General features: G+C 38.7%; 1 protein-coding gene across 1 annotated transcript; it reads right to left on the minus strand.

Moving 5' to 3' along the window:
- Nucleotides 1-1,152: 1,152 nt before the first annotated feature.
- Nucleotides 1,153-17,044, minus strand: LOC109461672 (neuropeptide S receptor-like). Its single transcript, XM_019758052.1, has 10 exons — nucleotides 16,877-17,044; nucleotides 15,106-15,241; nucleotides 11,340-11,443; nucleotides 10,393-10,483; nucleotides 8,574-8,775; nucleotides 7,754-7,830; nucleotides 6,710-6,832; nucleotides 4,835-4,945; nucleotides 2,086-2,266; nucleotides 1,153-1,360 (listed from the first exon to the last, which is right to left on the minus strand). Exons 1-10 carry the CDS (start codon nucleotides 17,042-17,044, stop codon nucleotides 1,153-1,155), a joined length of 1,401 nt encoding a protein of 466 aa, XP_019613611.1.
- Nucleotides 17,045-26,267: the final 9,223 nt, after the last annotated feature.

Genomic DNA, 26,267 nt, shown 5'->3' on the forward strand with positions numbered 1-26,267 from the left:
AAAGATTTGATCCAGTTGCTTCATTTTTTTTCTGTTATGTAATGTTCTAGCTGGATAAAACTTCATAGACAAACCATCAATCCACCCACTGGTGTCTAGGTCTACTATGCTTATCATACAATCTTTACCGTACAGATGAGGCTAATAGCGGCAAAACTGAACATTGACAAGCTACACATACATGTAGGATCTAATGCCAATCTGCTGAGTCACACAAAAGCGGGATTTAGTACCACAATTCCACAACTATCCCAATAATAATAATAATACTGGTTTATTGTTCGTCTTGCACATGTTACATCTCGCAGGGCATAGGCCCTGAATTGGTTGTAACTACAATGTGCTAATTAGTTTAAAAAATTAATTACCCTTGACCAAAATAACAAATATACAAAGTGGTCACCGTGGGACGGTACTCACGACGACACGAATTACTGATATACACATTAAAATTTCGAAATTACACATACAATCAATCAATCAATCAATCAATCAATCCCAATCAATCAATCAATCAAGAACTGTTACATTAAATCAATAGTTTGTGCTTATAAACCTGCATTTCTCCTCTGGTCTCTCAGTCACTGACAAAAGCTAGACATGAAGTGGATACTAGCTGAAAGGTCTGACCATTTCCAAAATCATATCCAGTTTCTTGAGTAACTGCTTTTTGGTGTATCATATTACTTGGATGTCTAACCTTCACCGACGTAAGGTACAATATAGTCTTAGCCATTCAAATTATACTTATAGGAAATTTCTGACCATTTCCAAAATCATATCCAGTTGCTTGAGTAACTGCTTTTTGGTGTATCATATTACTTGGATGTCTAACCTTCACCGACGTAAGGTACAATATAGTCTTAGCCATTCAAATTATACTTATAGGAAATTTCTGACTAATTTAACAGAAAGAGTCTACCGATTGAAGGCATAATATACAGTTCTAGTTGTTCAAAGCATGGTCACAGATCATTTGTGACGCCTACTGAATTAAGGTACAATATAGTTTTAGCCATTAAAATTATACTTACAGGACATTTCTGCTGGTGTGTTACGCTGAAAGGATGTTATATCGGCTATACAGATACAGATACTGAAACAGATCTCTGACTAATTTTACAGGAAAAGTCTAAGGCATGATATACAGTACTAGTTGTTGAGCGCATGTCGTCTGCCGGGGTTTGAGGGAGCGTCACGTGATATGGATGAGTTGGTGGTCTGTGGTCCGAGTACGGTCTCCTGTAGGGTAGACTGGAAGGTACGTCGTCTGGGAGGCATGACCCCGCCCGGTCCCTTCTTCTCCAACTCCTCACAGTGAAACACCTTCACAGCCACCCAGTCCACCCACTTTATTCTCCTGCAAACCCAGCACAATTGTCAGTGTAGCAGCGTCTGCAACTAGAAAGGTAACATTTGCAAAGCAAATGCATAATATTTACCTCTGCATATGGTCTGCTCTGTTAATTCTACTTATTAAACATATTTCATTATATAGGGTCAGACAGGAGTCTAAATCCCTCCTGCTATAAAATTGCAACATGATGTAACCCAAGACCAGTTACCATGGTGACAGACATCTGCTTCAGGTTATTGACCTTATTGGTTTGGAGAAGAAGAGGAAACAGAGCAAAAACAATAAGGCCACACTGATTTATTTCTTTGCTTCTTTTGGAGTTGATTGAGAGGCTGAAATGTTTTCTTTTGTTACAAATCAGAAAAAAACGAAGAGCACAAATCCGTGAACCAACAAACTAAATTGGTGTGGCCTAACAATCATATGTTGATTGAGGTGGTAAATGACATAATGTAAAAATTTAAGCTGTTCTCCATTTGGGTCAGATAGCTGAGGAAGACTGAGTGATTCAGTCGAAAATTCCGGTGAGTGAAATTTATGAGTTGGAGACTGAACAGTTTAAATTTTTCATAACAATCATATGTTTTGTACTAGAAAGAAGCTCCAGACCTGAACTTGGCAGCTGTGAGCCATTGATTGCCCACTAAACTGTATTCTTACCATGTGTATTGTACAATCAGTGGGTATTGCTCACTATAGCACATTATATATAAAAAAAAACTCCAGACCTGAACTTGCCACAGTTCTTGGTGCTGAAGAACCCGTAGATGATAGGGTTGATGGCGCTGTTCAGAGCAGGGAGGTTCTGGATAATCAGAGATGCTCGCTTCTTAGTCTCCGACTCAGGCAGGTCGCTGAAGTTGGTGATCATGTCAAACACAAAGTACGGGCTCCAGCAGGCAATAAAGGCTGGAGACATAAGGAATAACAGGAAAAACTGTCTGACTACAACATCAAAATGTGATGAAAGTTTTTAAAACCCTAGTTCTGCGGTGCCCAACAATTGTTGGATGGCAATGCCATCCATACAGCACCCTGTATAGGTATGATTTGGGGGTATGTCTTGTGCAAGGCATCACACTGCAGTGAAACACAACGAATGCAGAAGTAACTATGCCACTACAGGGCAGAAAAAGCCAGGGGTCTATGACCTGACTAAGACATGATATTATTGAAAATATTTGTGTAAAAATGCCAGCAGAACAAGGGTTAAAAGATAACAATTGGCTGTAGGCTTGAGCTAATATACAGGTGCATTTGATAATGTGTGGATGGTGTTCAGCACCAAGGACAGGGAGGGACAGTGGTTGTGAGGGAGGTCTGATGGTCAGAAACATGACTCATGTCAAACACAAAGTACGGGCTCCAACAAGCAATGAAGACTGGAGAGTGGAGACATAAGGAATAACAGGAAAAACTTTCTGATTCATCATCCATTGTATTCTGCATCTTTAGTCGTAAAAAAAGTGTCCTCCAGCTGCTTTCAGTTTTTCTTGGTTGATCAGGTGGTACCAGTCAATTACTCAGAGACACTCAGTACACATAGACGGGTGGAGGTACACATTAGAAATACCAGCACGTCGGCAGAACGTACTGCGCCTGCGCAGAATCCAGATTTTTCATGGTTTTCGTTGGATTTTTGGTCAACGTTGCATTAGAATTTTGCTTGTTGCAGACAATATTTTTTCCGACATAACATTTGGAAACTACAGACGGAGTGTTAACCTTATATGCGCGAATACAACCTTATATGAGATGTTCTGCCAAAATGCTATGTACAATACATTACGGGTTTCGCGCAGGCGCAGTACATTCTGCCGACGTGCTGGTGGAGGTACACATTAGAAATACCTAATATGCATGCCGATGGTGATTTTTCCTGCCCTGGCATGATTACAGTAGGTAGCTTCATCATCACCAATTAAAGGGAAGAGTTAAGATTAGGATCATCAGACAGGAGCCTGAGGAGGCTCAGACTTGTCTTGATGCCAGGATTAAAATCCTTAGCTAATGTGGCTCCTTCTGGCTTATATGTGGTGCCATCTGTGTAGTTAGGTTTTACTGTAACTTATAGATGGACATAAAAAGCTTGGATCTGCACCTTCAATAATCAACTGGTATTGCATAACTGGTCCAAAGTCAATGGGTATATACTAGTAATATTATAGCATTGTGCAGTGGTTAATAATACAAGAAAAAACAGGGAAGAGTGAGTGCTATAGAAGCTCAGACATGTGTGTTTGCTTTTGTGTGGATAGTGTTCAGCACCAAGGACAGGGGAGAGAGTGACAGTCAGAGAAGCCCAGGGACAGGTGTGTTTGCTTATGTGTGGATGGTGTTCAGCACCAAGGACAGGGGAGAGAGTGACAGTCAGAGAAGCCCAGGGACAGGTGTGTTTGCTTATGTGTGGATGTTGTTCAGCACCAAGGACAGGGGAGAGAGTGACTGTCAGAGAAGCCCAGGGACAGGTGTGTTTGCTTATGTGTGTATGGTGTTCAGCACCAAGGACAGGGGAGAGAGTGACTGTCAGAGAAGCCCAGGGACAGGTGTGTTTGCTTATGTGTGGATGGTGTTCAGCACCAAGGACAGGGGAGAGAGTGACTGTCAGAGAAGCCCAGGGACAGGTGTGTTTGCTTATGTGTGGATGGTGTTCAGCACCAAGGACAGGGGAGAGAGTGTCTTGTAACAAGACTGTCTTGTAGGCTATTGCTATAATTAAAGCTCATCAAGAGCACTCTAAAAGGTTGTTAATGTGATATATTGTGATATCAGTGGTCTTTAAGTTCTTGTTACAGTGGTTGGTTACCCTCCCTTTTAGGTTCAAAGCTAGGATTGGGAAAACCATGAATATCTGTGTATCTGTATAGCCATAGCCTTTGGCATAACACACCAGCTTCAATGAATACATGTCATACCCTCTATCAAGATTTTATGAAAGATAACTGCTTGTGTCCATGGGCTATCATGGCTAGGGCTGTCACTATCAGATGGCCTGACACTTAGGCCACACCAATTTAATTTGTTGGTTCTCGGATTCGCCTCTTCGTTTTTTTCTGATTTGCAAAAAAAAAAAAAAATTTGATTCTGGTCCTGAATCAACTGAAAAATGCTCATGTTTTGCCCCCAACAGTTGAGGAAAGTCCTTTTCTTCCTAGTTGTTACAGTTTTCCCATCTATCATTGCAGTGGTTTGATTAAAAGTTCAAAATTCAATGTTTGAATTTTAACCCAGCCTTTTGTGTTGACTTCATGGCTCATTTTGTAGCATTTAAGCCTATAATAGGATGCCTAGACCTGTTTTTATTTTTATTTTTTTTTGCCCTGTCGCTTCATATTTTTTCTGAAAAAATCCGAGAACCAAGAAATTAAATTGGTGTGGCCTCATCACTGAGTCATCGGCACAGCTATAAATTTGTTCTCTTGACTTTTTTGGGGCTAGGATCAGGTTTGAGAAATACCATCAGAGCTTGAAGCTTACCTGTTATGATGGCCAGCGATAACTTGATGGTCTTGATCTTGGCCTTGGGGATGATTCCTTGGGAACTTGGCTGTCTCATGATCTTCTTCCCTTTTGGTCCTAGTAACAAAACTTGGGCAATTAAAACATAAGATGGCATCATAAAAAGAAGTTGTAGTCTGTGAATAGTTTCATGAGGTTGGTAAGACACTGAGTAAAGAGACTCTTTTTACACAACCAAGTCTTTTATTCAGCCGACGTTTCAGTGACCATCTGTCACCTTCCTCAGGGCAATTCTTACTGGTTCACATTGCACTGCAGCACAGGTGTCGCTGCTATAGATGCATTCCCAAATGTACAATATAACACTAAAAGTCGGCTGAATAAAAGACTTGGTTGTATAAAAAGCGTCTCTTTACTCAAAAGTTGTAGTCATTGTGTTAACAATGTATATATTAAGCAGTTTTATATAATTATAGCTTATAATCTACTTGAATTGATTATTGTACAGGCATATGATTTTTGTTATAAGACGAATTCAGTCTTTTCTGCAAAATAAAGTTCAAACTCAAGTACTGAAACCAAAATGGCATAAAATAAAAAATCTACTTTTCATTCAGACAAAATTGATGACACAACATTTCCAGATATGGCCACACCAATTTAATTTCTTGGTTAACGGATTCGCCCGCTTCATTTTTTTCTGATTTGAAAATAAAAATAAAAATTCAGAATCAACTGCAAAATGCTCATATTTTGCCCTGAACAGTTTAAAAAAGTCCTTTTCTTCCTAGTTTTTACAGCTATTCCATCTTTCAATGCAGTGGTATCATTAAAAGTTCAAAATTCATTGTTTAAATTTTGAACCAGCCTGGTGTGTTGATTTCATGGCTCCTATCCTACCATTTTGGGCCATTATAGGATGCCTAGGCCTGTTTTTATTTTTTTTTTAATTTTTTCGCCCGCCCGCTCCATTATTTTTCTAGACAAATCCATTAACCAAGAAATTAAATTGGTGTGGCCTATGACTTAAATAAAAATGTAAGTTCTACAGTAACTGAAAATTGATTCATTCCCAGGCTAATCTACTTCACTGTCACAAAAATTTGGCAGAAATTTATGAAACATTTAGCTATCTCGCTCCTGGGGTTTATTGCAAAGTGGGTCAGACATGAAATTAATAACAGCAATCACTAATAATCAGGTACCTGTCAGACTACTGACTTATGGACTATGAAATACATGTACAGCAGGATGGACTACATGTAACATATTATTGCTTAACTGCACATCCTTGAGTCTGCGAGGTATCCTTGAGTAAAGTGGAAGTTTTGTAAATGATGGAAGAACACTTAATTTATATTTTGACATAGTTTTTGAGTATTAGGGTTTTCAGAATCTGATAGAGTTGTCAGTACATATGTTGAGTGCATAATATATATTTACTGTGCAACTGTAAGGAAGGGGCCTACATGTCTCTTCAAGCTATCTCCATTTACTGTAATTTTTTGAGAACGCTATTTCAGGAGGCTAGATTTTACTATAATTACCTTTGCGAATTTAGGACAAAACAGAGTCAGTCTTATAAAATGTTGTGGGGACCCCTAATACAGACTCCTAGTATTCAAGAAAGGTATCTCTCAATTTAGCCTAAAGCTTTCTTAGGCCCCCCTATGCCAATCCCTAGTATTGAAGAACAATATCTTGCAATTATAGCCTATAGTCATGTCAGGATCCCCCCATACAGATCCACCCCCTACTGATAATAAAGGTACCTCGCAGACTCCCAAAACAGCCTCTCTTTTTGACAGGACTGCGAAGAACGATACTTTGCAATTTAGCCTATAGTCTTGTCGGGATCCCCCCATACAGACCCTTTGATGATAATAAAGGTACCTCGCAGACTCCCGACACAGCCTCTCTTCTTGACAGGACTGCTGTCATCATCAGCCTGGTCATCTGGCGACCCTTTGTTGTTGGACTGGGTGAAAGTTCGCGGGGTCATGGGGATGCACTTTTCTGTTATTGTCAGGGAAGAGATGGTCGATTTCAATTTTAGTAGAGATCTTCTTCTTTCATACTGCTTATTCCAATAAAAATTGGCTTATTAGCAGCTGCGCATGTGTTAATTACAAAACAAGTGACCAGTACAAATAAAACAAAGGGAAATGAAGGTAAGGCCACAAAGGAACTGATTCTGTGGGTGTAAAAGACAAGACAAGTGATAGAACATTGCGTCGGCAGAACATACTGCACCTGCACAAAACCGTAGTGTATTGTGCATAGCACTATGTCAGAAAGTCTCATATAAGGTCGTATTTGCGTATATAAGGTTAACACCCCGTCTGTACATACGTCATATACTTTCTTCCTTTCTCTAATGAGGCTAATACTTAAGCAGCCGTTAAAGTTGTATCCTGTACCTATGCTTTTATATGGAGCAACAACTTTAAGAATGATAAATGTCATTTTTTATGGCTGTGCAAGTCAACTGGTTATTAAAGAATCTTAATTAAGAAGGTGCACTTAAACCGGATATAAATGTGTAAAATTGACTGCACTAAATTAGATTTTCCCTCACTTAACCTAAATGTACATGGAGCAAAATTAAATTGACTTGATCAGTCTATTGGAAAAGTGGGACAGTTGTTTTAAATTGAAACTAAATGGAATGATCTTAGTTTCACCTAGTTGATAAAGCATAGCATATTGGAATCACTTTTTTTTCTTTTTACCCAACCAGTACACCTGCTAAGTTTAACTTTCTATTAGACACCTTTCTCAGAGCTTCTAACTGGAGTGCTGCTACTGTCCTCTGTGTTGGTTGCGGCATAAGAATAAGTTGGAAAAACTTGGGTGTGCCTTCACCACATCTTGTGATTAAATGTTGGAATAGATTAAAAAAAGCTGGGAGTTTCAGACATTCAGAGCCTTGCCTACCTCCGATAAACTTGCGCTCCTGGACCAGCTCTTTGCTGCGTCTCCAGATCTTCACCACAATGAAGATGTAGCAGGTACTGTGGGAAAATAACCATAAATTCTAGTGTCACAACCAGTGGGAGAGTAGCTCAACTCTGCAAATCACCCTTTCTTCTTCCATACACCACCTCTTAGGAGAACGTTCCATGCTGAAAGCTTCTTTCCAAGAACAACATCACTATGGAATAAGCTACCTCGTGATTGCTTCCCTTATGAGTATAACCTTAAACTCTTCAAGTCTAAGGTCAACAAACATCTGTCCTCACTGGCTGCTCTGTAACCCAAAACATTTTAAGTGGCTCCCATGAGCCTTGTTTTGTGGTGACTGATGAAGTTAGTAAAAATTTAAAAAACTGTTTTATTTGAGCTAAACTGATTGATTTGATTGTTTGCTGGATACCTTTAAACCCAGTGTTGACGTCACACTTCATGGAAGCCATGTGACAACAAATCTCACTGGGTCTGTCTATTGCAGAAGACCAGAGTGACTGGTTGAAAGCTCTGGGTAAGAACAATCCCTTGTGTTGGAACAAAAGTATAAATTCAACATGGTTTGAGATCACTTTAACTATCACTATGCACAGCTGTGTGATTATTTTGTGCATTATACTACACAGTTACATCGTTCTGATTGTGCATTATTGGGTTTGTAGGGATTGTATGTATCGATTTGTGTATTTTATTGTCCCAGAAGTACCTGAAAAATTGGTCAAATGAGTGTAACCTTTCTGGTAAAATAAATAAATTGAAACTGAAACTTTCATATAGCTAAAATCTTTACCTGATGATGACCAGTGGAATAAAGAAGACCAGTGTAGTAACGATGGTCATGTAGGGTGTCCAGTACCAGTCCTCCGGCCACTCTGCCCAGCACTGCCACTCACCGTTGGGCAGCATTCTCAGGGCGAAAATGACCGGACTGGGGATGGAGAATAAGGCAGCCAGGCCCCAGGCCACACAAATCATCGCCTTCGACTTACGGTCTGTGGTTCACAGACAGATGAAGCAAGTAAAAAACTTAGAAAGTAGCAAAGCAAATGCATGATGTTTCCCTTCACACTAAAAAACATATACTGATCAGCCCCTCTAACTCCTGCAATGTCCTGTTATGGCTATGTATGTAATCCAACACCATTGGGTATCTACTGCAGCACCGGTTACCAAGATAACAGCCTCTGGTCCAGGTCAATGACCTTATTTGTTTGGACAAGAAGAAGAAGAAACAGAGCAAAAACAAAACTAAATTTCTTCTGCAAAGACAAACATAACAAGGCTTAAATATTTGAAGGTATTGTCTTTTGCAAACTTGTTCATGAGAGTACTTCAGAATCTGTTTGGAGTTAGGCTACACAGATCATCGCCTTTGACTTACGGTCTGTGGGTCACAAAGAAAAGCAAGAAAAGAATCATGAAGCATTAGTAAAAAAACAATGCTGAAATCCTTGTTTTTATTCAGATTTTATGGAAGTAAAATTAGCAGCGAGTCTGTAGGCCTTGAAAGCAACAAAGAGTGGGCAATGGTTGAGACGTGCAAGCTTCATCACAACCGCATGCAAATTTCAATGAAACAGTCCAATAATTATTCATTTTCTCCTGCAGTCTCTTAGTGTCACTGATGAAAGGTAGTGGATGCTGCCTGAAACGTCAGTGACCGTTTCCAAAGTCATATCCAGTTGTTTGAGTAACTGTTTTTGGCGTATCTAATATTACCTGGATGTCTAACCTTCACCTACGAAACAGTCTAATGCTTCATAATTACAGCAAAAGACACCATCATCTTGACCTCGGATCTTGTCCATTTTGCTGGCTGCATGGGTTGACTACCTTTTGGCAGTCGTTGTTATAGATTGGACGTAAATGGCTTCATCAGGAAACGTGGGATTTGGCGAGTTCCCGTCAATACAAGATGGACAATTAGTCGTCCAGTAAGCTAACGACAGAATGCTCCTTCTACAATTAGCTAAAAGCTGAAGTTGCCCATCCTGGGGGTTGGAAGCTCGTTATCCAATTAACTCTTTACTTAAAGCTCAATTAGGAGGAGAAAATGATGGACTAAATTGGAAAAAGTTGTGAAACAAACTCGGCTGTTAGTCGGCACTTTGCTTCTTTTTGGAAAGGCTGAAACATCTTGGCTTGAAAGTTTATCTGTGTTTGGTAGACATTCAATACTACATTGGATTCAAAGTGCAGTAGGGGCATTATCATCAGTTAGCTTTAAACAATGCTTTGAGTTTGATGTTCAAAGGCTAGTCGTTCAGTGTAATGTAGCCAGCTGCCGCTGCATTGCATTCCTGCAAAGCTGGTTTGTTATGCCAAAGGGTGTTACTATAATAATACCTAATTCATACCAGCTATACAGATACAGATACAGGTACACATTCAAGTATAATTCCTAAAACAATTGGAAAATCCCAGAGTAATGTTATAACAGAGTCTTACCACTGTGTGCCTGCAAAGTTAGTTTGCTATGCCAAAGGGCATCATCATACCAAATTTAGACCTTCCAGCTTAAGACAGATACTGAATACAGATTCAACTATAATTCCTAAAAAGCAATTAGAAAATTCCAGTCTGAGAGTAATGTTATAACTGAGGCTTACCATGTGCAAAGCGCATGGGATGAATGATAGCATCATAGCGATCCACACTCAGTGCCACCAGTACATACGTAGACCCGTACAGAACTCCACCCTGAAACAGTGCAGATATAAGGGTTAAGTTTTCAGTCAAGTCAAATCAAAGTTTATTGCACAACGATTGTTACAGGTACAATGTATGGCAGATATCGATAAGATTGCAAGTTGGTATCAAGAGTTCAATGGGGATAATGTCTCACAAAATGTTGAATAAATAAGAGATAGTACATCTCTACATGTATGTTGTAAGCTATGCTATACTATATTCCTAAAGAGTACAATGTTGTACACATAAGAGTTGTATACATACTATACAGGTTCTATGGGTATTATCTCAGTGATGGAAACATATTTCTATCATAAAGTTATAGCACTTTTATCCCTTCAAAAAGACAGGCATTTCTAGAGCGAAAATTTAAAATTCTCCTTAAAATTGAATTATACACTCTTATTTTGTAGCCACGATCATTAAGTTTGATAGCACAAACAGCAAATTATATGTTATTCGATAAAAAGGTTTATTACAGTAATAGCATAAGTAATGCTTCAGTGATATTGAAATTTACCCCCTGATTATGAGTTAATATCTGGAGATGTTGCTGGGAGTGTTAGTATAAGTCACAAGCTTACATCAGTTACATGTATACTAAATTATACACAATTTCTAATTGACAATTTTACAATCTATCCAATTTTCTTGTGTATCTCATTACCTGAATGCCTAAACTTAATCAAAGAATTTATGCCTGTCTTTTCCATGCTTCTATTAAGGACATGTTGTGCCTATAAAAGCTAGTTTCAAGTCTAAGGTCAACAAACATCTGTCCTCACTGGCTGTACAGTAACCCAAAACATTTGAGTTGCTCCCATGAGCCTTGTTTTGTGGTGAATCATAAATAAAACAAGTTTACCTGTATGTATTTTATGAGCTTGCACATAAAGTCTCCTGCAATCCACTCAACAGTTAATCTGTGTACTATGTCAGGCAGCACATTGAAGAGTCCTGCTCCAAGATCTGTTTGTGACAAACACAAAGAAGATTATGGCTTAGAGCATCATAGCATCATAGTGAATCGTATTACAGACTCTTTCTCCCATAGTATTATAGTCACTCTCTCCCCTGTCCTTGGTGCTGAACACCATCCACACAATAAGCAAACACACCTGTCCCTGGGCTTCTCTGACAGTCACTCTCCACTGTCCTTGGTGCTGAACACCATCCACACATAAGCAAACACACCTGTCCCTGGGCTTCTCTGACAGTCACTCTCTCCCCTGTCCTTGGTGCTGAACACCATCCACACATAAGCAAACACACCTGTCCCTGGGCTTCTCTGGCAGTCACTCTCTCCCCTGTCCTTGGTGCTGAACACCATCCACACATAAGCAAACAGGTACACACACAGGGAAACATACATATCCCTTGTGCTGAACACAATCTATTAGCTGTAGCATCATGCCAGAGTGTGTTTGACTGAATACCATTTAAGCAACAACACCTGATCATTGAAGGTACAGACACAAGCTTTATATGGATAAATAAGTGTTTCCAATTCCTAGGTGCCTGCCTGACAAGTGGAATGGGTAACTCATGACTTGAAGCGTAATACAGTCAGCCTTAATACACCAAATCCTATCATAGACAATCATTAGTCAAGTTGACACAGATCTGTTATAGTTGATTGATCATGATTTGGTTATGATATATATATTCACTACTATGCATTGTCTAATGGGCAGTTTTGTTGTGTGCATTTGGGTCACGTATTTGGGTTGCATCTTTGTGATCATTACCTCCTTTTCTTTATTGCCATCAAAGCTTATTGAGATATGGTTACACAAAGACAGTGAACCGGTGCAGCAATTGATAAAACCATTACTCTTGTGTTGTTAGTTGATGTTGATAGCTATTCTACAAGGATCATTAAAGCAAATTGTTGAAGCATTAGTGTACAAAGATAGTGACCTAGTGTATCAATCAATAGAGTCATTAGGCCACACCAATTTAATTTGTTGGTTCTCGGATTTTTTCAGAAAAAATATGAAGCGACAGGGCGAAAAAAAATAAAAATAAAAACAGGTCTAGGCATCCTATTATAGGCTTAAATGCTACAAAATGAGCCATGAAGTCAACACAAAAGGCTGGGTTAAAATTTAAACATTGAATTTTGAACTTTTAATCAAACCACTGCAATGATAGATGGGAAAACTGTAACAACTAGGAAGAAAAGGACTTGCCTCAACTGTTGGGGGCAAAACATGAGCATTTTTCAGTTGATTCAGGACCAGAATCAATTTTTTTTTTTTTGCAAATCAGAAAAAAACGAAGAGGGGAATCCGAGAACCAACAAATTAAATTGGTGTGGCCTTACTCCTTATACACCATGCTTTTGTAGTTACTTGATGTTGATAGTAGTAGGCATTTCATCAGTCTCATAAGACCAAGAAGAAGAATCTTCTTCTATATCATGTACTTATTCTTTGTATTCTTTGTTTTATGCTTAAAGTGTCTTTTTCTGATGTGAGTCTCTGTTTTTCTTCCCCCCCCCCCCCGTGTACTCCCTTCTTAACTTCCTGTCTCCAAAGTTGATAGTTATTCTTCTAGGTTCAATTGTGTATATGTAACATGTTACACGTACAATACTGTGCTTGGAAGCTACAACTACACACAATTTTTGCAGTTCTAGGAAAAAAAATTCTTCACACCTCAATCCTTGGTGCATGAATAGTACTTGAAGGCTCTTTTATCATTTTGGAACATCAATCGATAGAATGATTACTTTTGATATATCACATTTGCCCTGGTAGTGGATGTCAATAGGTATATGTTTTGGTTGACCATGTACTGTTTGAAGCTGGTAATAATGTGCACCAATTTTTACTGACTGCCAGCTAATGATCTGTTAGACCATAAGAGCCAATGGTGGGGTCATGTGGCGCAGTGGTAGCGTGTTCAGCCCAGGCCCAAAAGGTCCTAGGTTTGAATCCTGCATTGGCTAAGGACATCCCTCAGATAGGACGTTAAATGGAGGTCCCGTGTTTGGGAGAGCCACACCCCACCAACGTTAAAGAACCCACCGCACTTATCAAAAAGAGAAGGGGACCTTCCCGGTGTGAGTGGTTCTAACCTTACAGTCTGGTCTCAGGTTTGACATCTTTGAGAAGGTGATAGTTACCTGTTATGTCAATCCTTCCACAAATGTGATAAATCTTCATAAAACATAAAACAATGGTACTGCAACAGTCGTGTCTATGGGGTGGCAGGCCATGGTCCCAAAGATCAGATAGCACAACACACAGGAATCTTTTCCTGTTTAGTGTAGGGTTATAAATTCACTCATAGATGGCCTCCTTACTCTGAATTCAAAGCAGCAAGACTCACAGTCCCAGATGCCAGTTGAGGGATGAATTATTCAATTTTGACAGTTACATGGCTTTAAATGACTTGTCTAGGTTTTTGATCTGTCTGCTAATGATCATTCAGTTCTAGTTCCAGGTAGTTGAAAGCATAAATCAATTGGATTTTGATTGCTTCTCCATGACTTGGAGAGGCTTGCTAGTATTAGTGTTTTCTCCATTCAGTTGAGCCTCCCATCTTTTTCCTTATCTCAAGTATTTAGTTTTGACAGCTTTGAGATGTTGACAGACACAGACCCCAATCCTTGGTGCTGAACACTATCCACACTAAGGCCACACCAATTTAATTTGTTGGTTCTCGGATTTTTTCAGAAAAAATATGAAGCGACAGGGCGAAAAAAAATAAAAATAAAAACAGGTCTAGGCGTCCTATCATAGCCCCAAATGCTACGATATGAACCATGAAGTCAACAAAAAAGGCTGGGTCAAAATTTAAAGTATAAATTTTGAACTTTTAATCAAACTACTGCATTGATAGATGGAAAAACTGTAACAACTAGGAAGAAAAGGAATTTCCTTAACTGTTGGGGGCAAAATATGAGCATTTTTGAGTTGATTCAGAACCAGAATCTTTTTTTTTTTGCAAATCAGAAAAAAATGAAGAGGCGAATCCGAGAACCAACAAATTAAATTGGTGTGGCCTAAAAAGCAAACAGCAAAGACACACATACACTGACCCTGTCCTTGATGCTGAACACTATCCACACATACAAGCAAATAGCAACCCACACACACAGAGACACAGACCCTGTCCTTGGTGCAGAACTCTATCCACACACAGAAAAACATGCCTGTCCTTGGTGCTGAACACTATCCACACATACAAGCAAATAGCATCCCACACAGACATACACCGGCCCTGTCCTTGGTGCTGAACACAATTCATACACGCACACACACAAATCCAAACAGCAAACCCACAAACATACACTGACCCTGTCCGTGGTGCTGAACACTATCCACACATACAACAAAATAGTAAACCCACACACACATACACTGGCCCTGTCCTTGGTGCTGAACACCATCCACACACAATCAAACATGTCTGTCCTTGGTGCTGAACACTATCCATACACACACACATCAAAACAGCAAACCCACATACATACACTGGCTCTGTCCTTGGTGCTGAACACTATCCACTCAAGCAAAAATCAACCCTGTTCTTGTTGCAGAATGCTTTCCACACATACACAAGCAAACACAAAACAATACCTCCAATTTAACAGAGCTAAAAACAAGTAAATGAACTCCTACCGGCGAGAGCCAGGTTCATAATGAAGAAGTTCATGCGAGTTTTCTTGTGTCTCTCCATCCACATGACCAGTAGAACCAGGCTGTTCCCCACAACAATAAAGGCAAACAGGACCCATAACGTCACCAGTTGTTCTGTCTGGGAAAAAATGTCAACAAAAAATGTTGATGACAATTAGACATCCAGGTAATGAGATACACAAGAGAACTGTTACTCTGAAGTCTGAAATCTATGGTTTCTGGATTTCAACCATTTCAAGTAGCATCCACAACTTAAGTTCTTGTCTGTGAAAATAGTGGTAATATTTTAGAAACATTGATGAAGATTAGACATCCAGGTAATGAGATACACAAGAGAATAGTTAGTTACTCTGAAATCTATGTATAGTATCCACTACTACAGTTTTCAAAATCTATCCAGTTGCTTGAGTAACAGTTTTTATAGGTTTTAAACCTTCATTTCGGGTATCTATGAAATTCAACATCTTTTAGCATAATTGTTGATAGAAATAATTGCATATTATGTTTGGATTTTTCAATACAGAGCAATTTGACTGAACCATATGCTATGCCGAAGGGCAGTTACGCCAGCTAGATACAGATACAGAATGATACAATCTCAGCTATTCATATTTCTTTTCTTTAAAATTTTTCTGTTGTCATAAAAAAACATTACAATGTTCATAAAACATAACAGTTACTGCAGTTTATCTATGATTTAAAAACAATAAGGTCTTAATGATTTGCCACCACATTGGATTTTTTATGTGAAGGATTGGGACTAGTTATCGTCGGCCAGCACATGTAAGTGTCTCACTGATAGCACTTTGATTCAGGTAATAATGACCATGAAATAACCATTAAGTGCACTCATTATCATTATCATATCTCGCTTTATTGCCTAATATAATGGGGTGAATCATATCAAACCATAACCACTGTAGATTTTGATGATCTGTTTTACGGGCACTAATGTGACAAATATATCAAGTTTTTCTTGCCATTGGCTGTTACAGTAATAATAATGCAAAGAAAAGGTCAATCAGCTCGAAAAATTTATGTCCCTTGCAGGGGTCCACACACAAAAAAAGGCTAAGGTTGGCAATTTTTTCTAGGGTCTGTCTAAAAACAGGGAACCCAACATTTTTTTCCTAGGCCTTAAGTTTATTATGTTTACTGATCAGAAGGAAAACATACTGTTTTTGCTCTGTTTCCTTTTTCTCCAAACCAAAAAGGTCAATGACCTGAACCAGATGTCTGTCACCATGGTAACAGGTGTTGGGTTACATTATGTTGCAATTTTATAGCAGGAGGGATTTAGACTCCTGGTCTGACCATATATATGAATGTGTTTGAGTAAGAATTGGTTGGAAAACAGGAAACACAACATCTTTTTTCCTAGGGCCACACCAATTTAATTTCTTGGTTAACGGATTTGCCGCTTCATTTTTTTTCTGATTTGCAAATGAAAATAAAAATCCAGAATCAACTGCAAAATGCTCATATTTTGCCCTGAACAGTTGAAAACAGACCTTTTCATCCTAGTTGTTACAGTTATTCCATCTTTCAATGCAATGGTATCATTAAAAGTTCAAAATTCATTGTTTAAATTTTGAACCAGCCTGGTGTGTTGACTTCATGGCTCCTATCGTACCATTTTGGGCCATGATAGGATGCCCAGGCCTGTTTTTATTTTCATTTTTTTTCGCCCACCCGCTCCATTATTTTTCTAGAAAAATCCGTTAACAAAGAAATTAAATTGGTGTGGCCTTACCTGGTGGGTTGAGTATATTGTTCCTCCCTTTGGTTCCTCAGTAGATGTACTGTTGGTACTGTTGAACAGAAGGTCTGTCACGTTTTCTAGGGAAATGTTCAGCGTCGGCAGGGCTCCAAACTTTTCTGTGCGAGCCCCGGACGTAGAGTTGTCTCCACCTTTGGTCATCGTCGGTGAAAAGTCTTAAAGTTTGTACGTCACAGCTTAACACAGCCCAGGATAGTCCCCCTCACTGCAAACCCTGGACAAAATACATCCTATGATTCTTAGTATTATGGTAACCTATTAGTAAGTACTATTAAATAACTAGATTCACAACCTCATACAGTTGTAAGTCTCAAAATACCACCTGTATGCATGTACACACATTAGTACAGGTAAAATTGGGGATGTGCAGGACCTGGTGTTTTTTATACCTACCTGCACCTAACACTTATACCTGCAGGTAATTTTCAATGTTGACCCTAGCATGTCTAAAACACCAGACATCAAAACTAGAAGTTGTGTTACAGTACCATGGAAAGCCACCAAAATGTCCAAATCAAACCTGGTCTTCATTTTGCCAACACGTACCAAGTTAAATATTCCAAAAGATTTGAATCCTTCTTCAAGTACAACCTGTAGAATTATGCTGTCCACAGGCAGATCTAAACACAGACACAAACAACACCTAAAACACTACTAATAGCCATCTTGAGTAGAGCCAATTCATAACATGGAGCAGTAAAGCCTTATAGAAGGAACAAAACCATCAAAGAGCTATTTGCCTAATCTTGTGCCTTGCAAGCTGGAAAACTACATTGTATGCCATTGGCACAAGGTGTAAAATACACACTTATAGTTGTTATTTATGAACTACAAAACGTTACTATCACTGTTACAGTAACAGTAAGTACCATTCAATGGACAGTTAATAGTCTTCTTACAGCAATGACCATAACATAGACACTTGGATTCCCACTTATAGGGTGATTGCCTGGCAGTTAAGTTAGGATTTGCCACAACTCAATTCAATTGTGCTATCACAGTAACAGTACACTATACACACTATGTACTATAAAATGATTGCCACAGAGTCAAGGTAATGATTTCCTCACACAAAATACACCTATTTATCAAGGTTTTCCATTTTGCATTACATGTATATATACAACCAGTGTGTGACAATGTGTGTTTTACAATAGCTATCACAGTAACAGTTACTGTAACACTACTAAAAATGGTATTGCCGCAGAGTGGAAGTAATGATTTCCTTTCACAAAATACATTGTATCTATTTATCAACTAAGGTTTTCCAGTACTGTATAGCCTTGTGGCCCGGACATGTTTTCACGTTTTATAGGCACCAGTGTGACAATGTGTGTTTTCTATCACTGTCAGTAACAGTAGTAACACTACATAAAAATAGTATTGCCGCAGAGTGTAAGTAATGATTTCCTTTCACTAAATACCTATTTATCAACGTAAGGTTTTCCAGTACTGTATAGCCTTGTGGCCTGGATGTGTCTTCACTAATCTTTTTATAGACACCAGTGTGACCATGTGTGTTTTACAATAATCACAGTAACAGTACACTACATTAAAAAAATGGTATTGCCACAGAGTGGAAGTAATGATTCCTTTCACAAAATACCTATTTATCACCAAAAAGCAGTTACTCAAGCAACTGGATATGATTTTGAAAACGTCATTTTTTATAACTGACGTTTTCAAAATCATATCCAGTTGCTTGAGTAACTGCTTTTTGGCGTATCGTATTACCTGCAGTGGATGTCTAACCTTCATCGGCGTACCTATCTATCAACTAAGGTTTTCCAGTACTGTATAGCCTTGTGGCCCGGACATGTTTTCACTACTGTTTTATAGTCACCAGTGTGACAATGTGTGTTTTACATTCAGTGGCCTGAAGGTAGCGATGCCTTATCTCTACAGCACAGTCCCTCATGGTTATGGATCAAGCAGACACTGGTCATAAAATCACACTCGGAGCAGTGGGTAATGTGTACATCTAGAGGGCAAATCACTCAGTCAACGTACATGGACTTGCTGTCACTTTCAAAAGGGGACAATATAAAAGTCACAACTATATAATATACAACTGTTACAACAACATATCTGTATCGGAATAGCCAGTATAACTGCCCTTCGGCGTAACACACCAGCTTCGCAGGCACGTGGCACGGCAGCAGCTGGCTACATTACACCGAACGACTTGTTACACCTAACCCTTTTACATCTAACTCTAAACATTTTTTTAAAGCTCAGCCTTAAATGATCTAAAGCTATCTAATTCACTATCATCATCAATGTCTTATTGATATAAAAGATGAAAGACTTACTTACCTACAAATTGAGGTAACTCCATACATACTAGTAACATCCATTTTATTGCTGATTCTTGGATTTCAAAATTCTTTGCCAAAAAAAATTGCATAATCGTGAAAACAAAGTCTGGGGACTTACAATTTATGTCTTAGTGCACTGAAGAATTTTTCTCTGTTTCCTCCCACAAGTTTTTCTCCCCCTATGCCTCTCTTTTATATTTTCCAGCTGCCATAGTTTCATCTTAAAGTGTTCAAGAACCAACTAAAGAAACTGTTGTTACAGTAGCCTAAGTTATCCTGTTTACTGATAGGATGATTGGATCTGCTTTAGGAGGCAGTTATAGTAACTGTTATAGTTATAGTCAGGCTTTTATAGTTATAGTCGTATAGGCTGTACGTATAACCTTAACCTGGATTGTGTGACCAGAATGACAACCTAACTGATGAACCAAAAATTGTATGAAATGTAAGTCAATTCCCAGCGGTTGTAGAGTCTGACACTTTTATCATTACAAAATAATGTATGATTAGTTTAATTTTCATATTTGATATTCAGTATATTTTATTGTCTATGCTTTACTTTCATCATTGCCTTCGACTGAAGGCTATGCCTTCGGAGAAGGTTATGAAATCGGGTTTGCACTGTTTGGCAGATTAGGCACGATAACTCTTGAAGGCAAGGTCCGAGGTTCACGATTTTTGGCAGGCAGGTTGATTTAGGGGTGGCCATTGTCCAGGCAAAAAATGGGATTCGTGGGGGGTTCCTAAGTCACTGTAGTTGACCTTGGTTTTTGGTGTTTTTTCCTTGTCATCAAGATATCTCGAGAATCCTTAAATGGATGTTCATGTTTTTTAGTTGGCAAGTTACCATTGACAATACCAAGGTCAAGTTCGGATATGGGCTTCGTGGGGGGTCCCCACGTCATTGAATTAGAAAGTACTGCAGCGAAACTTCTGGTTTTTGAATCTCGTGATATGAACGTGCTAGGGTCATGATTTTTAGATGGTAGGTAGCTCTTGTGCTCAGAAAGAAGTGCCGTAAGTTTGGGCCCCGTAGCAGCTTGTTTGGGAAATACAAAGGCATTTGTTTGAAAATGTTTGAAATAGGATAGCTCAAGAACCGGTTGACGGATTGTTGTTATTTTTGGTATCTCGGTAGCTTAAGTGATGCTTGACCTAATTTGCAGAATATTTTGCTAATGACGATTCAGTTACATAATTAAAGACAGAAGTCTATATATTTGCTGGGTTCTGTGATTAAACAATTAAAATGGTGGCATATGTAATCAAGAGGAAAAAATTTTCATTATGTAAATTGTGAGTAATTAATAGAGAAATCTATATGTCATGCGTAGTCTGTGTGTTGATATAATAGAACAATTTGTATTCCCTTTATAAGTATAGGCAAAGGTTTTGTCCTTGTATATAGGACAGTGTAGTCAGGGTTAAGTAGGTTATGGTAACAAAATGACAGCAAGGGTTTAGAGTTGTTTGTTGAAATAATAGTAATCCTGAAGTGTTCTTTTAAGAAGCGAAGCTACCCTGGAAAAAGCAAGGTAGTAATGTATATTACAAATAGGTATAATGAAAAGTGTTTGAAGAACATAACAAGTGCCTGTTAAACTTTTGTAATTAGTGGACCATGAGACAGCATTCGAAGTGCACGGTTTTTACTATATGGTAAGTTTAACATGACTAGTTATGCGTTTAGTTTTAAAAGTTGTACGATAGTTGAGCCACTTTAAAGAAGTATTTGTCGTCTGGTTTGTTTTTAGCACAAAACTAGATAGGAAGGTCTCTGTTCATTCTATGTAGTAGGTATAGATAGTGTGAACTAGATTCAGGTAAAAACAACACTGGCAGCGTGTAGAGTTTGTTGAAACAACAGCACCCGTGAAGTGTCCTTATAACAAGAGTCTTAATATATTTGTTCAGGCAACAGGCCTGACAAGTTAGTACTGTATATCAAAATAGATGCTAGTTATGACACTTTCTTGGGCGCTTTTAAAATCATATCCAGTTGGTTATAAGTAACTGTTATTTTGCATATCTTATTACTTGGATGTTTAACCATTACCACCACATTCTGTGTGATTTCTATATGCTTGTCAGTGAATTCACCAATGATTACATTAGTTGCTTTAGAATAAGAAGGTTTTTGGCCCCTGACTCACTAAAACATTACCTCTTTGTTTCACAAACCACCAGCCTTTTAGCCTGACTCTTTCATCAGATCGCTTAAAGAAACTATGGGTTGTTTTTAAGGGCAAAGGGCAGATCCACGTGACACATCTGGTACACTGACTGTCTATCACATGGGCACCGTTCAATATAACATCGGGGGTGGGTGGGTGGTAATGCACACATGTCTGTGAATAATATAACATCCATATCATGGTACTATATTGTGCAAGGCATTCATTAAGATGACACATAAAATACGGGGCAAGTATTCGGTTTCCAATTACACAAAAGCAAGTTGAAGTGGTGGAAAAGTTACATAGTCAGCAAGTAAAACAGGCCCTCAGCACTACATTAATTTCCATATGAGAACAGACTGAGGGCTTAATTGTCAACTTCATATGTAACTTCGTGAAGAATTTATCAATTCTTTCAATTATGTCCTGCAGGCCCAATTGTAACCTCAGTCCTGAAGTTCCAGTCCTTACCCTTGAACCCCCTTAAGTCCGGGTCTGCCTAAATACCTCAACCGACCTCAACCGACCGCGTAATGGGTTAATATGCAGTATACATGGGCCAACAACCCTTTCCAACGCTCTGGATACATTGTCTATGCTTGTATGAATGAAAGTTGAAAGCATGAAGGAAGAGATCGACATGCAACTATTGAAATAAATGATCTGTCTAGCCACCCCCCACCCCCGAATGGGGTCAATGGAGGTCAAGCCGGTAGGCGTACGTGCTTAGCAGCTTGGATGTCAGACTGGAAAACACTCTGTATATAGCTATTATGAGTTGGTTATGATAGTATTTGTGCTTTATAAACCATCATTTTTGCGTTCTGTTGCCTGTATAAAGCAAAATGTGTCCAGAGATTCCCCATGCAGGCCCAACGATGAATAACTTTTAAAAACTGGTAAATACGTCAGAGTTACAGTTTTTTTTCCATTCATACAAGCATAGACAATGTATCCAGAGCGTTGGAAAAGGTTGTTAGCCCATGTATACTGCATATTAACCCATTACGCGGTAGGTTGAGGCCGTTTGAGGTAACGGTTGAGGTATTTAGGCATACCGTTAAGTCCTGCAGTCCCGGCCCCATTTATGTTTCAGTCCTGCAGTCCCGGGTGCTATTTATCACTGTACTAACTTATAAATATCATCAATAACAACAATAAACATCTACACAAAAATACTACCATATACAAACAAAAACACCCACCTAAACAATATCACACAGTCGAAGGCATGAGTCCTACGAACTCTAGTTCTGTATAAAATTGTATGAAATGTTAGTCAATTCCCAGCGGTTGTAGAGTCTGACACTTTTATCATTACAAATAAATGTATGATTGATTTAATTTAATTTCTATAACTTTTTTGATATTCAGTATATTTTATTGTCTATGCTTTACTTTCATCATTCTGTATAATTGTTAACTTTTGAAACTCTGCCATACTGCCTGAAAATCAGTGTAATCCATTAGCAAACCACCTGTGAGTGTGAGTACTGATATGTAACAGTGTCAGGGTCTCAATTCAGTAAAATCAGCTTAACTGTCAAAGCTGTTAAATGCAACTGACAAGTACAGATGCTTCCTAAGAATCATTCAGACTGTGAGTGAGTGGTCTCTTCTAAAATTATACATGGTCACTGTCTTGTTGACAGCACTGAAATGCCACTGTCTGAGCTTATGAAGACACTGTTCAACTACTGAAACTCCCTTAAGTTAAGTAATTATTATATTAATAAGTATTGACCCTTTAAGTTAGCAAACCACCAGTTTGCGAGTTGCAATTCAGTAAAGCTGAGCTTAGGCCACACAAATTTAATTTCTTGATTAACGGATTGTTCTAGAAAAATAATGGAGTGGGTGGGCGGAAAAAAAATAAATAAAAACAGGCCTAGGCATCCTATTATGGTCCAAAATGGTACGATAGGAGCCATGAAGTCAACACACCAGGCTGGTTCAAAATTTAAACAATGAATTTTGAACTTTTAATGATACCATTGCATTGAAATATGGGATGACTGTAACAAGTAGCAAGAAAAGGACTGTTTTCAACTGTTCAGGGCATTAAATATGAGCATTTTGCAGTTGATTCTGAATTTTTTTATTTGCAAATCAGAAAAAAATGAAGCGGCGAATCCGTTAACTGAGAAATTAAATTGGTGTGGCCTTAACTGTGACATCTGCAATTCCACCTGACACCTCAGGTGCTTCCTAATATTCTGACTGAATGATCTCTGAATTATTCTCAGACTGACTGATGGTCACTGTCTTGTAGACAGCACTGAAATGCCACTGAGCTTATGAAGACACTGTTCAACTACTGAAACTCCCTTAAGTTAAGTAATTATTATAATATTAAATATTAAGTATTCCCTTTAAATTAGCAAACCACCAGTTTGCGAGTTGCAATTCAGTAAAGCTGAGCTTAACTGTGACATCTGCAATTCCACCTGACACCTGGTGCTAAAATTCTGGCTGAGTGATCTCTGAATTATTCTCAGACTGATTGATGGTCACTGTCTTGTGGACAGCACTAAAATGCCAGCCACTGTCTGAGCTTTAGAAGACACTGTGTAAAACTACTGGCAACTATGTGACTCACTGTAGTCTTACTGTGACAAGATTTGCAAATAGATTAAGGAAAGGTGCAACCTTGGCCTTCTCAACAAGACATATAACTTGCACACCCGCAGCTCTTTAGATCTGTTAAATCCTGTTATTTTTCAAGGCAAAACTGATCACAGTAAAAGCCCTCGGCAGCTTCTAATTGCCAATTTGCTCACTCTGTGCCATGTGGAGTTTTTACCTCTCAGTATGTGGTGGAATAATGGGGCATCATTACACCAGTCATTACAGGGACATTAAACTCCCACGGGGTGATTTTGGCAGGGGGGAACGGCTTTTAAACAGCTAAAGTAGGAGAAATTGTTCTTCCTAATGTGTTACAGCTATGACAGGATTGATTTTCATTCACTCCATCTTGAACTCCAGGTTGGGAATTATACTGCAAAACATCTAAGAGCTACTGGGTATGATTATAACAAAATTCCAGCTGTAGTAAAAAGCTGGATCAGCTATTTTTCCCAACCCCGTGATAAAATATAGTGTGTATTGAATGACAAGTTTATTTTCAGCCCAAAGTCATCCCTTATTGTAAAGGTAATTACAATTATCATAATATTTAGTATACTTTAAGTATAAAACAACCCTTAACTAGAGAAGCACCCACAAATAAGACCAAAAAACTCTCTTCACCAATGGTCCATATTACGTACTAATTGTACATGGGCCATGCTTTATCCCACATTGGAGCTAGTCAGTTGAGAAGAAAATCTTTATAACGTAACAGTGCCAAAACAGGAATCATCATGTGTATGAGAAAGAAGAAAAGGCAATATGTTATCAATCTTTTTGTAACAGATAAGACCAAAAACCTACTTCACACCAATGGTCCTTATTATATTTTATGTACATGGGCCATATGTACTACCTGCTTTATCCCGCATTGGGGCTAGTATTGAGAAGAAAAGCTAATACAGCAATGTAACGGTGCCAAAACAGGAATCAAAGTCCTCAGTAGATATATGAGAAGAGAACTGTACAGTAACAATAACCCTCCAGGTATCTTTGCCTTTTTGTATGTTGAGAACATGCAATCATATCCCTCGTATCCCAAAGGCAAATGTGGATAGGTCTCTATGATCTATTACACTCTAGGTGCTCATTAATTCCATAACTGCATAAGGATCTGCATGCTTTTTTCTTAGGCCACACCAATTTGCTGGTTTTTGGATTCGCCTCTTAATTTTTTCTGATTTTCAAAAAAAAATTCCACTTCTGAAATAAACTCAAATATGCTGAGCCTCATACAAATGTATTTTGCCCTGAACAGTTGAGGAAAGTCCTTTCTTTCCTACACATGTAGTTCCTACAACAGTTTTTCCATCTATCAAATTGATTGCAGTCGTTTGATTTATTGTTTATTAAATTATAATTATATATATCCCTTTGTGTTGACTTCATGGCTTCTATTGTAGCATCTGGGGCTTAAATAGGATTTTTTTTGCCCTGTTGCTTCATATTTTTTTTCTGAAAAAGTCTGAGAACCAACAAATTAAATTGGTGTGGCCTAAATGTATCAAGAACATTCAGTCATATCACTCTTCTCCCACCATCTCATCTCATAAACACAAGGCTTGTATGATCTAATGCACTCCAGGCGGACAATTCTGTCATCTACATGCACTTCGGTGATAAGATCAAGGCCTAAGCACCACAATACATTAGCTACAATCTCTACATGTCCCTTCATATCAGTCTCTGCTGATATGATCTTATCCTGTTGAATATAAGGTATGCCTGGGGATAGCTGTGCACATTGACTGATCCTACTTTCCACACACAACTGATCTAAATCATCGGCAGAAGTTTAGCCTGCATGAGAGTGGCCACATTATTTCTCACAAAGTCGCCCTGGAATGGCTTAGGGGGATGTCCATTTAGATAGATTTGCGCTGTGCTGTATGAATTGTTCATGACACAGTGAGTCACCCTTGTTAGATCCCGTTCATACCAGACTTTTAAAAACCGGTTGAAACCGCTAAATAATTAGCGGAGGAAAACCCGGCTAAAACCCTTAGCGTTCATACCAGACTTTTCATAACCGGTTTTGTAAAAATCCTGTCCGGTGAATATCCAATTAATCGGGCATGACGCAGTTTGAATAGGGTCTGACCGTTCCTCCCGCTCTTCCGATTGCTGTCGCCTTCTTGTATTCTGTCTTCATGTTCATTACCTTTTACTGCGGCACTGATCTTTGAATAAACCAGGTTCCTCCAACATGTTTGTTTCGGTAGAGCACCCCCCCCCCAG

Source organism: Branchiostoma belcheri, unplaced genomic scaffold (assembly GCF_001625305.1).
Source record: "Branchiostoma belcheri isolate BF01 breed outbred unplaced genomic scaffold, Haploidv18h27 scaffold95, whole genome shotgun sequence".
Classification (NCBI taxonomy): domain Eukaryota; kingdom Metazoa; phylum Chordata; class Leptocardii; order Amphioxiformes; family Branchiostomatidae; genus Branchiostoma; species Branchiostoma belcheri.